General features: G+C 45.4%; 1 protein-coding gene across 2 annotated transcripts in view; it reads left to right on the forward strand.

Moving 5' to 3' along the window:
* Positions 1 to 15,914, forward strand: part of SH3GL1 (SH3 domain containing GRB2 like 1, endophilin A2) — a 118,392-nt gene that overhangs the window by 41,439 nt on the left and 61,039 nt on the right. The window contains exons 2-4 of one of the 2 annotated variants that reach the window (XM_033954413.1): positions 4,084 to 4,161; positions 5,162 to 5,234; positions 6,779 to 6,922. In XM_033954413.1, coding sequence (XP_033810304.1) covers positions 4,084 to 4,161; positions 5,162 to 5,234; positions 6,779 to 6,922 — 295 coding nt within the window. The remainder of the gene's footprint in view (positions 1 to 4,083; positions 4,162 to 5,161; positions 5,235 to 6,778; positions 6,923 to 15,914) is intronic. The other variant, XM_033954414.1, reaches the window with a different exon arrangement.

Genomic DNA, 15,914 nt, shown 5'->3' on the forward strand with positions numbered 1-15,914 from the left:
TGATGTGAACCACGAGGATAGACTTGTGAATGCCCCGTGGCTGGGAGAGGAACTTTTTGGTCCATCCACAGACATGGCTACATCCACAGACATGGCTCATAAGACCAGATGGGACACTCTGGTCAAGCCTAAGAAGAAGCCGCCTCCTCCTCATTCATTCCGACAGGCTCCTTCTTACCAACATAGTTTGCTGATAAGGCTACTACTCCTGCTCATACTCAACCTAGGAGGCAGAAACAACAACCTCGTCAGCAACCTAAGCAACAGGCTGCTCCCCAAAAACCTACACAGCCTTTTTGACATGTTTCTTTAGGGCATAGTCACAGTCATAGTTTCACATCCTCTGCCTCAGCCCATCGGAGGCTGTCTCCAACTTTACATCACTCGTTCGGAGCTCATCACATCAGACCTATGGGTCTTAAACATCATTCATCAGGGTTACACCCTCCATTTTCACACTCTTCTTCTAGATCATCTGCCAAGAGAGTCTGTTTTGGACCCTGCGCAGTTCTCTCTTCTTCTCCAGCAGGTTCAATCCCTTCTGCTAAATGCCATTGAGGAAGTTCCTCTTTCTCAGCAGAATCAGGGATTCTACTCCCGTTACTTATTAGTTCCAAAGAAGATGGGAGGACTTCTACCTATTTTGGATCTCAAAGATCTCAGCAAACTTCTAGTCAAGGAGAAATTTTGGACGCTCTCCCTCGTCCTGCTTTATTCACTTCTCAATCAGAACAACTGGCTATGCTCCCTGGATCTCAAGGAAGCCTACACACATATACCAATTCATCCAGCTTCCAGGAAATATCTCCGTTTTCAGCTACATCAATGTCACTAACAGTACAAGGTCCTTCCCTTTGGCCTGACATCTTCTCACAGAATCTTCACAAAGTGCCTGATTGTAGTGGCCGCATCTCTCAAATCACACGGTTTCCAAGTCTTTCCTTACCTGGACAACTGTTTGATCAAGGCTATTTCTTCTCAGGAAGTGGTCCAAGCAATATCACAGACCATTTCTTTTCTCCAGGCTCTAGGATTCGAAGTCAACTACCCCAAATCGCATCTCATTCCGACTCAACGTCTTCAGTTCTTTGGAGCCATCCTGGGTGCCACTCTCATGAGGGCGTTTCTTCCTCCAGATCGACTGCATGCTCTCTCCAACTATCTCTGTGAAACGCATAATGGTTCTTCTTGGCCACATGGCTTCTACAGTACATGTGACACCACTGGCACGGCTACATCTTCGCACTCAGTGGACCCTTACATCTCAGTGGTCTCAAGCGATGAATCGTCTCTCACAACATACATGTGTTGCATCATCTCTTCTGTAGTTGTTTCAATGGTGGATGACCTCCAATCTATCCAGAGGTCTCCTTTTTCACTTACCCCCTCATCACAAGGTATTCACGACGAATGTATCTCTTTATTCTTGGGAGGCGCACAAGGACGATCTTCAGACCCAAGGTATCTGGACTGCCAGGGAATGGAAATTTCACATCAATTTCCGAGAGCTCAGAGCAATGTATTATGCCCTCAAGGCTTTCCATAATCTTCTCTGCCCTCAAATCCTCCTCCTTCGCACAGACAATCAAGTAGCAATGTACTAGCTAACAAGCAAGGAGGCAAAGGCTCTCTCCTGTTAAGTCAGGAGGCCCAGAAAATCTGGACTTGGGGGCGACGGCTCGCAACCTTTTTCTAAAGGCTGTCTACATTCAAGAGGAGAAGAATTCCCTAGCAGACAACCTCAGCAAAATTCCTCAACCTCACGAATGGACTCTCAACTCTGCAGCTCTCCAGTCCATTTTTGCTCAATGGGGCACTCCACAGGTGGACTTGTGATTGTGGGGAGCCGCAAACAAATTGCCCCAGTTTTGCTCCAGACTTTACTCTCCTCTCCATCTGGAAGCCGATGCCTTTCTCCTGGATTGGACAGGCCTATTTCTCTATGCATTCCCTCTAATTCCTCTCATGTTAAAGACTGTACAAACTCAAGCAAGAGGTGACCACCATGATTCTCATTACTCCTCGATGACCCAAAAAACATTGGTTCTCCCTTCTACTTCAACTCGGCTCCAGAGAGCCCATAATTCTTCCAGTTTTTTTTACTCTGCTTACTGAACATCAGGAATCACTTCTACATCCCAACCTGCAATCACTGCAACTGACAGCTTGGTTTCTCTCAGGCTGAATACATCTGATTTACATCTCTCTCAGCCTGTTCGACATATCCTTGATGCCTCCAGGAAACCAACCACCCAACAATGTTATCAACAAAAGTGGGCTAGGTTTTCTTCCTGGTGTTTTCTTCATCATCACGATCCATCTTCCTTATCAGTAGATTTGGTCTTGGATTATCTTCTTGTCTGACTTTGGACTCAAATCTACTTCTATCAGAGTCCATCTCAGCGCTATTACAGCTTTTCATGTACCAGTTGAGGGGAACCTCTTACTGCTAATCCTCTGGTTTCCAGATTCATGAAAAGACTTTTCAATGTTAAACCACGTCTCAACCGCCACCTGTCGTCTGGTACCTTAATGTGGTACTTTCCAGTTTGATGAAGCCACCATTTGAACCAATGGCCACAGCTCATCTTAAGTTTTTCATCTGGAATGTTGTCTTCCTTATTGCTCTCACCTCTGCCAGTGAGTTACAAGTGTTAGTGGCAGATCCACCCTTCACAGTTTTTCACCATGATAAAAGTTGTTCTAAGCACGCATCCAAAGTTTCTACCGAAAGTTGTCACAGAGTTTCATCTGTCAGTCGATTGTTCTGCCAGTGTTTTTTCCTAAGCCTCATTCTCATTCATGCAGGAGAAACCACTTTGCACACTCTGGACTGTAAACGTGCTTTAGCCTATTACATTGACGGGGCAAAGCCTCATCGTACTTCTCCCCAACTCTTTGTCTCATTTGATCCGAAGAAGTTGGGGCATCCTGTTTCTAAGAGAACGATTTCCAACAGGCTGGCTGCCTGTATCTCATTCTGTTATGCTCAGATTGGACTGGCACTGGAGAGTCGTGTCACAGCCCACAAAAATAGAACTATGGCAGCTTCTGTTGCTTTCCTTAGATCTACTCCCATTGAGGAAATCTGTAAAGCTGCCACCTGGTCCTCAGTTCATACATTCACTTCTCACTATTGTCTGGAGTCTTTCTCTAAACGTGATGGGCACTTTGGCCAATCTGTATTACAAAATTTATTTTCCTTAAGGCCAACACTCCTACCATCTCATTCTTGTTAGCTTGGGCGGTCACCCATCAGTGAGAATAAGCTGCCTGCTTGTCCTGGGATAAAGCACAGTTACTTACCGTAACAGATGTTATCCAGGGACAATAAACAGATATTCTCGCAACCCACCCACCTCCCCAGGTTGTCTTCTTAGCTGGCTTATCATAACTGAGGGACCGCGCGCCTACATCGGCTGGGAAGGCACTCGTGCATGCGCAGTGCAGGCTATTGTGAACTTTCTAAAGACTTAAAGTGGAGATGCACTTTTAAAGTGGTCTGTACCGGGGCTTTGTTGGTGATGTCACCCATCAGTGAGAATATCTGCCTGCTGTCCCTGGATAACACATGTTACGGTAAGTAACTGTGCTTTCAGAACAGCCTGCTGTGTGAAATCTTTACTTGAGTATTTCTGGAAGCTGCCAGGCTTTTTGGCTGAAGACAGCGTTGGCTGAGTCACCCTGAATTGAAAGTTTAGTATCCTCAGTGGTTTCTGCTGAGCTCTTGTCTGCTAGAGTTCTATACCTCTTCTATAAACCATCCACAGTGCATTGTTGCAGCAAGAATGGAAAAGAAGTAGGAAAGATGAGATGCCAGTGTGACTGTACAAAAAACATAACATGCCAGCTATCCTTTGCAGTGCTTTAAGTATGGTAGTGTTGTGTATATAGGCTGTCAGATTTATTGTACTTGATGGTGGAACTTAGGTTTAGTAGTTAGTCTTATGTGCTGTGGCTCCTCAGCAAGATGAAGTATGGAATATGGTAAGTTAGCCTTAATACTCCTCCTGCCTTTTTGTAAATTGCACCATTCGTCAATGTATTTTAACTGAATCTGATTATTATCCATCCATTTTGCAGCTTGTTAGTGAGAAGGTTGGGGGAGCTGAAGGCACTAAGTTGGATGATGACTTCAAGGAAATGGAAAAGGTGAGAAGAGTTAAGTGCAAAAAAAAAAAAAATTACAGCAGGAAAACTTGGTCTAGGAATAGAGAAGTTGCAGCCACTTGGGTTAGTAGGGAAAGAGAAGTTTTATGTCATAGAAGATAGGTAATGAAATTTCTTCTGCCAAAACTTGTGCACAGTGAGAGTTAATCTTTGTTTCTGGCCAAGAGTGTTTTAAAATATATATTGCTTGGATTGCTGTTCAGTGATACTGATGGACGTGGTGGGGGGAGGGGAAGGCAGATTGCCCTGGGTGCCGTCTTCGTGGGGTGGCATCAGCGCCTCTCCACTCTCCCATGTACATCTTGAAATGTTTGCCAGCACACTGGTCTCTGCTCCCTTCTGATGTCATTTGGTCGTGGGACCAGGACGTGACATCAGTAGAGAGCCAAGGCAGTGAGCAGTGGGTGGAAGATGTTGTTTGCACCAGTGTACATTTCAAAAAGTAGGCTGGGGCACTCGAGCAGCAGGTAAGAGTTGGAGTGGGGGGCACAGCACGGTGATACCAGGTGCCAGCACCCCAGGCACCATGCTTCCTCTCTATGCCACTGGGTGGATTTAATAACTTACCAAGATTTCCTAGTAGGATAACTTGGAGGAATGTTTAATATATACAGTATGATGATCAAACCTCCAAAGTTAAAATTGCAGTATCCTTTGGGGGGGGGATGTGCATGCCCTACAAACAAGGAAAATATCATCAATATTTTCCATGTTGTCTTGTCATTTTCTGGCCAAAAGGACAAGAGGAAATTTTTTTTTCATGTGCCAATAAAAGGATGCCCTATCAACAATTGCTCCTGTAACAAAAGAAAAGGTTGGGAAAAATCCAAAAGTTCCTGTAAATGACATGAGAAACGAGACAACTAAAATTTTTGGGCTGCACAAGCCTAATAACTTGGTTCAGGAAGAAAAGGAGACAGTTGTCAGTTTGTCCTTAAAACAACCAAAGGAAGATAGACTAAAAAATTGTTTTTTGTATTCTTTTGTTCAGAAAGTGGATCTAACCAGTAAGACTGTAACAGAGGTGTTAACCAAAACTATTGAATATCTGCAGCCCAACCCAGGTAAACTCATGGAGTGAGCTTTGATTCTTTCTTAGCCATGCCTTTATTTCGTGTCATATCTCTTGTGCAAATGCTGCCCAGTAGGTAATATCTAGGCCTTGAACTAGGATTAAGGTGTCTGGTGTTTGAGCCACAACACAAACCAGGCTATGGAAAATCCATTAAAAATCGTTTTTCTTCTCCCCTTTCCCATAAGAACTTAGGTTTGACCCAGTAAGGCTATTTTTATGTTCATCTAGCCAAGCATTCCGTCTTCATGTTGCCTGGTGAAGTGACACTGGAAAGATATTAATGTTGATGAAATGTTATGTTACTCTTATATATTGGAGGTGGGTGGTGAGATAGAGAAATGGAAGGAATTTAAAAATGAGTACTTTTATCTAAGAATAACTGGAAAACCAGTGCAGAGACTTGGGGCCAGATTCTCTAATATCACCAGTAAAAATCCGACGGGTCGTTGTAGTGGCCATAAATCTAATGATTCAAAAAAAGATGAGCCATTCTCAAAGAATCACACTTGCAAACAAGGTGTCTAAAGGGTTGCCAAATTTACATGAGATTAGTTGCTGGTGATAGTGATCAACACATGTACAGAATAGTCCATGGAAAGAGGCAAGGATGGATAAGAGGGGAAGAAAATTTCCAGCAAATGCTATGTTGTCGTGTCGATCATAGGCATGCCAGTGCTATTGAATGGAGGGGAAGTGCAATTGTTGGCTTTCAATAAGTGCATATAAAACACGCCTTTAATACATGCGCTTGGTTAGCGTACCTTAATAAAAGGACTCCCAAGTATCTTAATAAAAAATTTGCGGGGATGGGGACGGGGACCAAGCTCGCAGGGATGGGGACAAATTTTTCTCCGTGTCATTCTCTAATCATGAGCCACAGCCAGATACACGTGCCTGAGACTTGCTTTTCATAGTACCAGCACCCCCAGATCAGCCTGTGATTTTTGGTCATTAAAAGCCGGAGCTTTGCTTGGAAAATAACCTGGTGGTGATAGAGAATCACCCAGAGTGCTCATTTAAATATTGATCTTATTTTACGACCATTTTGATAGTAATGACCTTATTGTACTACTACATTTGCATGGCAGAGTCGGAGGCTGCTAGGAAGCTCAGAAAATATCATGGTGAGCCATTCTGATAATCGGGCAGTAAAATACTGGTACACTAAACTGGCTGGAACTGGTTTAGCGACCATTGTTAAAGTCATGGTAAGTTTTGAAAATCTGGCCTTAGTCTTTGAGTAAAGGTATTGCTCGTTCTGTGTAAGCATCCTGTTAGGAGTGATAGGATATGGTATCCAGGGTTCCCCTTAGACCTTGTTGGCAAGCTCTGAGTGTTGGAATATTTATATGCTGTACAGGGTGGGAGCTCCCTTTCAACAGGACATTTTTTAGTAGGAGTGAAAACAATAGGTTTTCCTGGCTGTTTAAATAACAATAGGGATCATAAAATAGTTGATCTAGGGTCCCATCTCTGGGAAAAGCACAGAGTCTTGGCAGTATGTAAATACCTATGTGAATTCATGTGTTCCAGCTTCCAGGGCCAAGTTGTCTATGCTCAACACTGTGTCAAAGATCAGAGGTCAAGTGAAAAATCCTGGCTACCCCCAGCCAGAAGGACTCTTGGGGGAGAGCATGATCCGGTATGGCAAGGAACTTGGTGAAGATTCCAACTTTGGTGAGCCACTTTTCAAGTCGATCTAATAGCATTACTATGGCTGTCACACAGAGTAATTTAAATGTGAGGGAAGAAATGCACATGTTTTAGTGATTTAAACACAGATTATCATGTGTAAATCTCATTATCCCAGGACAAGCAGGCAGCATATTCTTGACTGATGGGTGACTGCACCGACGGAGCCCCGGTACGGACAATTTTAGAGTGATTGCACTCTAAGAACTTGGAAAGTTCTAGTAGGCCGCACCGCACACGCGCGAGTGCCTTCCTGCCCGACAGAGGCGTGCGGTCCCCAGTTTCTTAGTTTCCGCGGAGCTAAGAAGATGCGTTTCTTTCAACGGCTGTTGAAGACTTTTTTCATATCGCCTTCCCGCTCGCATAAACCCTTAAGGAAATATTGTTTCCTTCATTTTCTTTTCTTTTATTTTCTTTAAAAAAAAACTTTGGGGGGTTTTTTTTCACTTCTTTCAATTTCGCCCCGGCGGGGCCTGTTGCCACCATCGAGGCCTCGGCCTTCGATTTGGCAGAAGCCGTTTTTACCTTCATGCCCCCTCAACCCGGGTTTAAGAAGTGCCAGCGGTGTGCACGACCAATTTCACTCACTGACCCACACAACTGGTGTCTACAGTGTCTTGGTCCTGACCATCGAGCGTCTACCTGCACCCGCTGTGCGACTTTAAAAAAGAGAACTCTGAAAAATCGGCAGATCCAGCAGCAATTATTGTTTGGTGCCGAGATGTCTGACTCTGCGGCACCGACATCGGCCCCGTCTCAGTCGGCACCCACCTCGTCGACACCGCGTCGGCTTCGCATCCCTCAGGTAAGCCGGCTAAGAAGCCTTCCCCGTTGGAGCGTCCTCCGGTCTCAGTAGCAGCGAGCCCAGTCCTGCCGACCTCGAGGCGTCCACGGAAGCGCTCCTCCCCAATAGAGGTGAGCCCCTCGACCTCGGGTTCCTCATCCTCGGGGCGTAGAGCAGAACCGCAGGTACCGCAGAAGAAAAAGGCGGTACCGGTGCCTTCGCTGGACGAGCGGATCGCCGCTGTCCTGCAGGTGCAGCTTAAGGAACAGTTGCAACAACTCCTTCCTGCACTTTTGGCACCAAGCCTTCCGGTCCCGGTCTGGTCTGAGCCACCGGTACCGACAGTGGAGCAGCCCCTTCTTTCGGCATCCACTTTGTCGGTACCGGTACATTCTGCTTCCTCGGTCTCCATGCCAGTCCTCGCACCGGAACCGAGAGCTCAACACCAGGCTGTTCAGACTTCGGCACCGATGCAGCCCTTAACGTCTCCCGGTACCGTGTCTATGAGGTTAGGTAAGTCGGCACGCAAATCCCGACACCTGGAACCCTCCACACCGGAATCTCAAGACCGCAGTTTTCAGGTTCGGGATCCTGATCTGTGGGGTGACTCAGAGGACCCTCTTTTCTCTGAAGGGGAATGTTCATCTGGTGATGAGGATCCTTCTGCTTTAGACCCATCCTCTAAACCAGATGTAACATCTTTCTCATCTTTTTTAAAAGAGATGTGTGACTCTCTCTCTCTATTCCCTTGGAGGCTGAGTCAAAGAAATCCAAAGCTTTTCTTGATGCACTGGATTTTGACCAACCTCCAAGGGAATATCTCAAATTACCTCTCCATGACATCTTGAGAGAGACGTTTTATAAGAATTTAGAGACACCTTTGACCATCCCTGGAGCCCCCCCCCAAGTTAGACTCCTTATATAAAGTCATCCCGATTCCTGGGTTTGACAAACCATAGCTCCCACATGAGTCTCTATTAGTGGAATCCACTCTAAAGAAATCCACGGGAGCTAGTGTATACGCCTCAGTCCCTCCTGGCAGAGAAGGTAAAGCCATGGACAAATTTGGCAAGAGGTTGTACCAGAATGCGATGTTAGCTAACAGGTCAGGGAATTAAGCTTTCCACTTCTCATTCTATCTCAAGCATCTCATACAAAATCTGACTGCTTTTGAGAAGTACCTCCCTGACCGTAAAAAATCTGCCTTTCGCCAAACTTCTTCATCGCTCTTACAACTTTGAAAGATCATGGTCAGGTCGATCTATGACACCTTTGAGCTGACCTCTCGGGCTACAGCTATGTTGGTGGCCATGCGCCGACTGGCATGGCTCAGAGTGTCAGAACTTGATGTCAATCATCAGGATCGACTGGCTAATGCACCTTGCCTGGGGGATGAGCTGTTTGGAGAATCCATGGACTCCACTACTCAAAAGCTTTCGGCTCATGAAACTAGGTGGGATACTCTCCTCAAAACAAAAAAGAAGACCCCACCTACCAGACCTTTTCGTCAGCAATCGGCCTACCAGCGTCGATTTATGGCTCGTCCTTTGCCACCGGCAGCTCAACAACCCAGGAGTCAGAGGCAACAACAAAGGCAAAACACTAGACCTGCACAGCAGCAACAACAGGTGAAGCCTCCTCCTCCACAAAAACCTTCACAACCCTTTTGACTTGGTTCTCCAGGACATAGCCAATATCCCTCCATCTGCCCATCTTCCGCTGCCTATAGGAGGACGCCTTACTCATTTCATAAGCCGTCGGGAAACCATCACCTCGGACCAGTGGGTCCTCAACATCATCCGCTACGGATATTCTCTCAACTTTCAGACTCTTCCTGCCCAAGGTCTACCAAAAGAGTCTGCTTTGAACACTCCTCAGTCTTCCCTCCTTCTTCAAGAGGTTCAATCCCTCCTCCTTCTGAACGAGATAGAGGAAGTTCCTCTAGATCAAAAGGGGCAAGGATTCTACTCCCGTTATTTTCTAGTTCCCAAAAAGACAGGAGATCTCAGACCCATCCTAGATCTTCGCGATCTCAACAAATGCTTGGTCAAAGAGAAATTCAGAATGCTTTCTCTGGCCACTCTTTACCCTCTTCTCAATCAAGGCGACTGGCTATGTTCCCTCGATCTCAAAGAAGCATACACTCATATACCGGTCAATCTGGCCTCCAGACAGTACCTACGCTTCATGATCAATCGTTGTCATTACCAATACAAGGTGCTACCCTTCGGTCTTGCCTCCTCTCCAAGAGTGTTCACCAAATGTCTGATTGTGGTGGCTGCCTTTCTACGCTCTCACCACCTTCAGGTCTTTCCTTACCTGGACGACTGGTTAATCAAGGCCAATTCATCTCAGACTGTTCTCCTGGCCACCACAAACCATCCTGTTTCTTCAACTTCTGGGGTTCAAGATCAATCTACCCAAATCTCATCTCATCCCCACTCAGAGACTTCAATTCATCGGAGCCGTCTTGGACACAGTCCTCATGAGAGCGTTCCTACCATCCAACCGTCTTCAAACGCTTCAATCTCTATGTCAGCAGGTGCTTCCACAACGTTCCATCTCTGCCAAGCAAATGATGATACTCTTAGGTCACATGGCCTCCACAGTTCATGTCACACCCTTCGCACGTCTTCACCTGCGCACTTCTCAATGGACCCTAGCTACCCAGTGGTCCCAAGCGATGGATCCTTGCTCACGTCACATATCTGTGACATCATCTCTTCGTCAGTCTCTACAATGGTGGTTGATATCCTTCAAATCTCTCCAGAGGTCTTCTCTTCCATCTACCTCCTCATCAACTTATCATCACCACCGATGCCTCCCCTTACGCCTGGGGAGCTCATTTGAACGAGTTCCAAACTCAAGGACTTTGGACAGCTCAGGAAATGAAGCATCACATCAATTTCCTGGAACTCAGAGCGATGTTTTATGCCCTCAAGGCCTTCCAACATCTTCTCTTTCCTCAAGTCCTCCTGCTGTGCACAGACAATCAAGTTGCGATGTACTACATCAACAAACAGGGTGGGACAGGCTCTCGCCTCTTGTGCCAGGAAGCCCAGAAGATCTGGACTTGGACCATAGATCACCATCTATTTCTGAAAGCTATCTACATTCAGGGAGAAAAGAATTCCTTAGCGGACAAGCTCAGCAGAATTCTCCAGCCTCACGAGTGGGCACTCGATCCTTTCACTCTACAGTCCATCTTCGCTCAATGGGGCACTCCTCAGATAGACCTTTTTGCAGCTCCTCACAATCACCAGCTGCCCCTTTTTTGCTCCAGACTCTACTCTCCTCACCGTCTGGCAGCGGATGCATTTCTCCTCGACTGGTCCAATCTGTTCCTGTACGCTTTCCCTCCTCTGCCTCTCATGTTGAGAACCTTGTTCAAGCTCAAGAGGGAACGAGCCACCATGATTCTGATTGCTCCGAGGTGGCCCAGGCAACATTGGTTCTCCCTTCTACTTCAACTCAGTTCCAGGGAACCTTTTCTTCTTCCACTGTTTCCTTCTCTGCTTACACAGCATCAGGAGACCCTTCTACATCCCAACCTCCAGTCTCTGCACCTGACAGCTTGGTATCTCTCGGGCTGACTTCTCATGATACTCTTTTGTCTCAGCCCGTTCGTTCCATTCTAGATGCCTCCAGGAAACCAGCCACTCTGCAATGTTACCATCAGAAGTGGACACTATTTTCTTCCTGGTGTCTTCTTCATCTTCTTGATCCCACTTCCCTGGCAGTGGAGACATTGTTGGATTATCTGCTTTCTTTGTCTGACTCTGGCCTTGAGTCTACTTCCATCAGAGTCCACCTCAGTGCCATTGCTGCTTTTCATGAGCCGGTTCATGGAAAACTTCTCTCAGCTCATCCCTTGGTGTCCAGGTTCATGCGGGGTCTTTTCGATGTGAAACCATCTCTTAAAGCCCCTCCTGTAATCTGGGATCTCAATGTGATTCTTTCCGCCTTAATGAAGCCTCCATTTGAACCTTTGGCTACCACTCCTTTCAAGTTTCTCACTTGGAAAGTACTTTTCCTTATTGCTCTTACCTCTGCCAGGAGGGTCAGTGAGCTACATGCACTAGTTGCAGATCCACCTTTTACGGTCTTTCATCATGACAAGGTGGTTCTGCGTACACATCCAAAGTTTCTCCCTAAGGTTGTCTCTGAATTCCAACTCAACCAATCCATTGTTCTGCCTGTCTTCTTTCCGAAACCTCACTCTCATTCTGGTGAACAGGCTCTGCATACTTTGGACTGTAAGAGGGCTCTAGCTTACTATCTAGAGCGTACGAAACCCCACAGATCAGCTCCCCCAACTCTTTCTGTCCTTTGATCCGAATAAATTGGGACGTCCTGTTTCTAAACGTACGTTGTCTAATTGGCTGGCAGCGTGCATTTCATTCTGTTATGCTCAGACCGGACTGACACTGGAAGGTTCTGTCACGGCCCATAGAGTTCGAGGAAATATGCAAGGCTGCTACTTGGTCCTCAGTTCATACTTTTACATCTCATTATTGTCTGGATGCATTCTCCAGACGGGATGGACACTTCGGCCAATCTGTTTTGCAAAATTTGTTTTCCTAATGACCAACCTTCCCTCCATCCCTCTTTTTGTTAGCTTGGAGGTCACCCATCAGTCAAGAATATGCTGCCTGCTTGTCCTGGGATAAAGCACAGTTACTTACCGTAACAGGTGTTATCCAGGGACAGCAGGCAGATATTCTTGCGTCCCACCCACCTCCCCGGGTTGGCTTCTTAGCTGGCTTATCCTAACTGGGGACCGCGCGCCTCTGTCGGGCGGGAAGGCACTCGCGCGTGCGCGGTGCGGCCTACTAGAACTTTCCAAGTTCTTAGAGTGCAATCACTCTAAAATTGTCCGTACCGGGGCTCCGTCGGTGCCGTCACCCATCAGTAAAGAATATCTGCCTGCTGTCCCTGGATAACACCTGTTACGGTAAGTAACTGTGCTTACTAGGGACACATAACACTTTAATGAAAGAGAGAGATAGTAAGTCAGCAACCAAGTTGTAGTTGATGCATTGATTAGGTATCTTTTGATCTTCAGAGTTACCCCCTCTTCCTCATGGTAACTGTTAAAAGCTTGTCAGATATTTTTCTATTGTACTAGCTTGTTATCACCTATAGCTTTGTCCTCGGCTCTTTATTTCCACATATCCAAGGGGACTAACGCAGCCATTTATTATTTGCTTAAGATGTACCTGTAAATTGTTTTTCACATATATAAAGCAATGATACATTAGAGAATTTGAGTAAATATAAAATGTTGCATATAGTTCTGTTTCTGGAGGAGGTCATCTCCAGGCTGTACTTAAATGGATCCTCCATGCTTGTTTTTTTTTTTTATCTCCAGTAATCCATCAGAAAATGGCTTTCTTACGTGTTCAGTGAATTGTCGTGTATCCAGATATTTGCCAGTAGGAACAAATTTAATTCTAAAAGGGAGCATACATGACAGTAGTAGATTATATCTATTTATAGGTCTGTCTCCTCCTAGTGGTGGGAAAGAAAGGAAAAATTGTGATTCAGGATGATAAAGGGGAAAAATATGTATAAAGCAGTATTGAGTGTAAGGTTATCCTAATACAGAGACTTTATTAATATGGGAATTGAATAGCAGGAGATGTTTGTGTCTTTCATCGCAGTTAATATATCATCTATAGGCACCACATCTGTTTAACTTCTACCAGTATAAACCATGTATCCACAAACATCCTATAAAGCAGTGGTCTCAAACTCAAACCCTTTGCGGGGCCACATTTTGGATTTGTAGGTACTTGGAGGGCTGCAGAAAAAATAGTTAATGTCTTATTAAAGAAATGACAATTTTGCATGAGGTAAAACTCTTTATAGTTTATAAAACTTTCCTTTAACAGTTAAAAGGAAAAATATATAAACTATAAAGAGTTTTACCTCATGCAAAATTGTCATTTCTTTAATAAGACTCTATTTTTTTCTGCAGCACTCACATTTAAAGTTCAATATCTTTTCTTTCTCAAAACTGGCACATTTCAATCATTAAATTGAAAATAAAATAATTTTCCTACCTTTGTTTGGTAGTTTCATCAGTCTCTGGTTGCACTTTATTCTTCTGACTGTGCATCCAATACTTCTTCCCTTTTTTCAGCCTCCTGTATGCTTCCTCTCCTCCAGACCTCATTCCCTCCCCCAACTTTTTCTTTATTTCTCTGTCTGTCTTTCTCTGATTCCGTGCCCCATTTTTTGCTTTCTTTCTGGTTCCCTGTCCCCCCTCCTTCTTTCTTCCTTCCTCCATGCCCCATTTTTTGCTTTTTTTTCTGGCTCCCTGTCTCCACCCCATCTTCTTTCTTTCTTCCTTCCTTCCTGCCCTCCCCCATGCCACCGCCGCCGCGGAATAGGCTGCTGCCGTTGCCGCTATTGGGAACAGGCAGAGATCTCCCTGCTTCTCTTCTGCACGGAGCTGACCAACTCTCGCCGCCCGACGTCAATTCTAACGTCAGAAAGGACGTTCCGGGCAGCCAGGCAGCGATTGGCTAGCCAGAATGTCCTCTCGACGCCAGAATTGACGTCGGGCTGTGAGAGTTGGTCGGCCCCGTAGGGAGAGAAGCAGGGAGATCAAAGAACACAGTGCCGGCCTGATTCCCGATGGCAGCAGTAAGAAGGGAAGGGAAGCAGGTTCGGCACCACTGCTCTTGACGAACCGCGAGCCGTACTCTAGGGAGAACAGTGGACCGCCCCCCCCCCCCTTGGTACGCCACTGGAGCAGCAGCGTGTCTGGCTGGCTCGTTCGTTCAAAGCCGTGGGTGGCGGCTCCTTGCGAGATCCGTGCCTGCGTCTGAAGCCTCTCTGATGTTGTGACATCAGAGAGGCTTCCGATGCATGAGTGGATAGCGCAAGGAGCCACCAACCCGCGGCTTTGAACGAATGAGCCGGCTGCTGCTCCAAAAGGAAGAGAATGATGCCTCCAGACCACGGGCCGCAAATAAAACCTGGAGAGCCACATGCAGCCCGTGGGCCGTGTGTTTGAGACCGCTGCTATAAAGCTATCCTAGGAAAACTAATCTAAGTATTTATTCAGACTATCAATCCTCTGCTGCTGAATTTAAAGGGCAGATAAGTTGTCATTAGTCCATTTTAAAAAAATTTTCTGTAGAATACTTGTTATATATAATACATTTCAGAACTTCAAAAAAATCAAATTTTCAAAACTCATTGATGTAATCTAATTATGAAGAATAATCATCTTCATTTCAAATTTTTATAGGAAAACATTCAGACAAGTCTTGTCGTTACATGATCTGCTAGAGTAATCTGCTACTGAAATGCCATAGATTTAAAAACAAAAAACAAACCCAGCATTCAGCCAAGAGAGTTGGCATGTGGTTTTGTTTTTTTTTTTTTTGGGGGGGGGGTTGTTTTTAATGCCAGCCGCAACTATCAAAAAAAAAAATTCAGCACCACTATTCCAGTGAATATCTGGCTAAGTGGGTCAGCCCCCAGATCTTACCTGGGTGGTAAGGGTAATAGGATTTGATATACCGCCTTTCTGTGATACATTTATTATATGCACAAGGTTCAGTCTACTTTTGAAATTACCTAGGACATTCCTCGTCTATCATAAGTTATCTGGATTGCAGACTGAATATTGCCACTATCCACAAGTTCCAGAACTACCCTGGTTCCACCCAAGTACTATTCTGGTCAGCTGTTATCTGAACATTGATTTTGAATATTGACCCAATATTGAATATTGAACTCTTTTGTAGTTCCTTCCTATTTCTCCTACTGTAAATCGCGTCGAGCTCTACGAACGTGGAGATGATGCGGTATACAAACCTAAGGATTAGATTAGATTAGATTAGAAACAGCAGATAAAGACTGCACAGCCTATCCAGCCTTCTCAATACAAATGACTATAATATTCCTTCCTCTTCCTCAGATCTCCTGTACTTGTTCCATGCTTTCTTGAATTCAGATGTAGTCCTCATTTCTACCATCTCTGCTAGAAGACTGGCCACATATCTACCACCTATTGTGTAAAGACATTTCCTTAGATTTTTCCTGATATAACTTTGAACAGTATTTGAGAAGGGGGGACAAATGAATAAATCTCTTCTGAGCAGCAGTGTGGATAAATCCATTCTTTGGAAAAGCAGCCTGCTCTCGGCTCTTTAGCTTTACAGCAGGGGTGTCCAA

The sequence above is a fragment of the Geotrypetes seraphini genome, chromosome 8, assembly GCF_902459505.1.
Source record: "Geotrypetes seraphini chromosome 8, aGeoSer1.1, whole genome shotgun sequence".
Classification (NCBI taxonomy): Eukaryota; Metazoa; Chordata; class Amphibia; order Gymnophiona; family Dermophiidae; genus Geotrypetes; species Geotrypetes seraphini.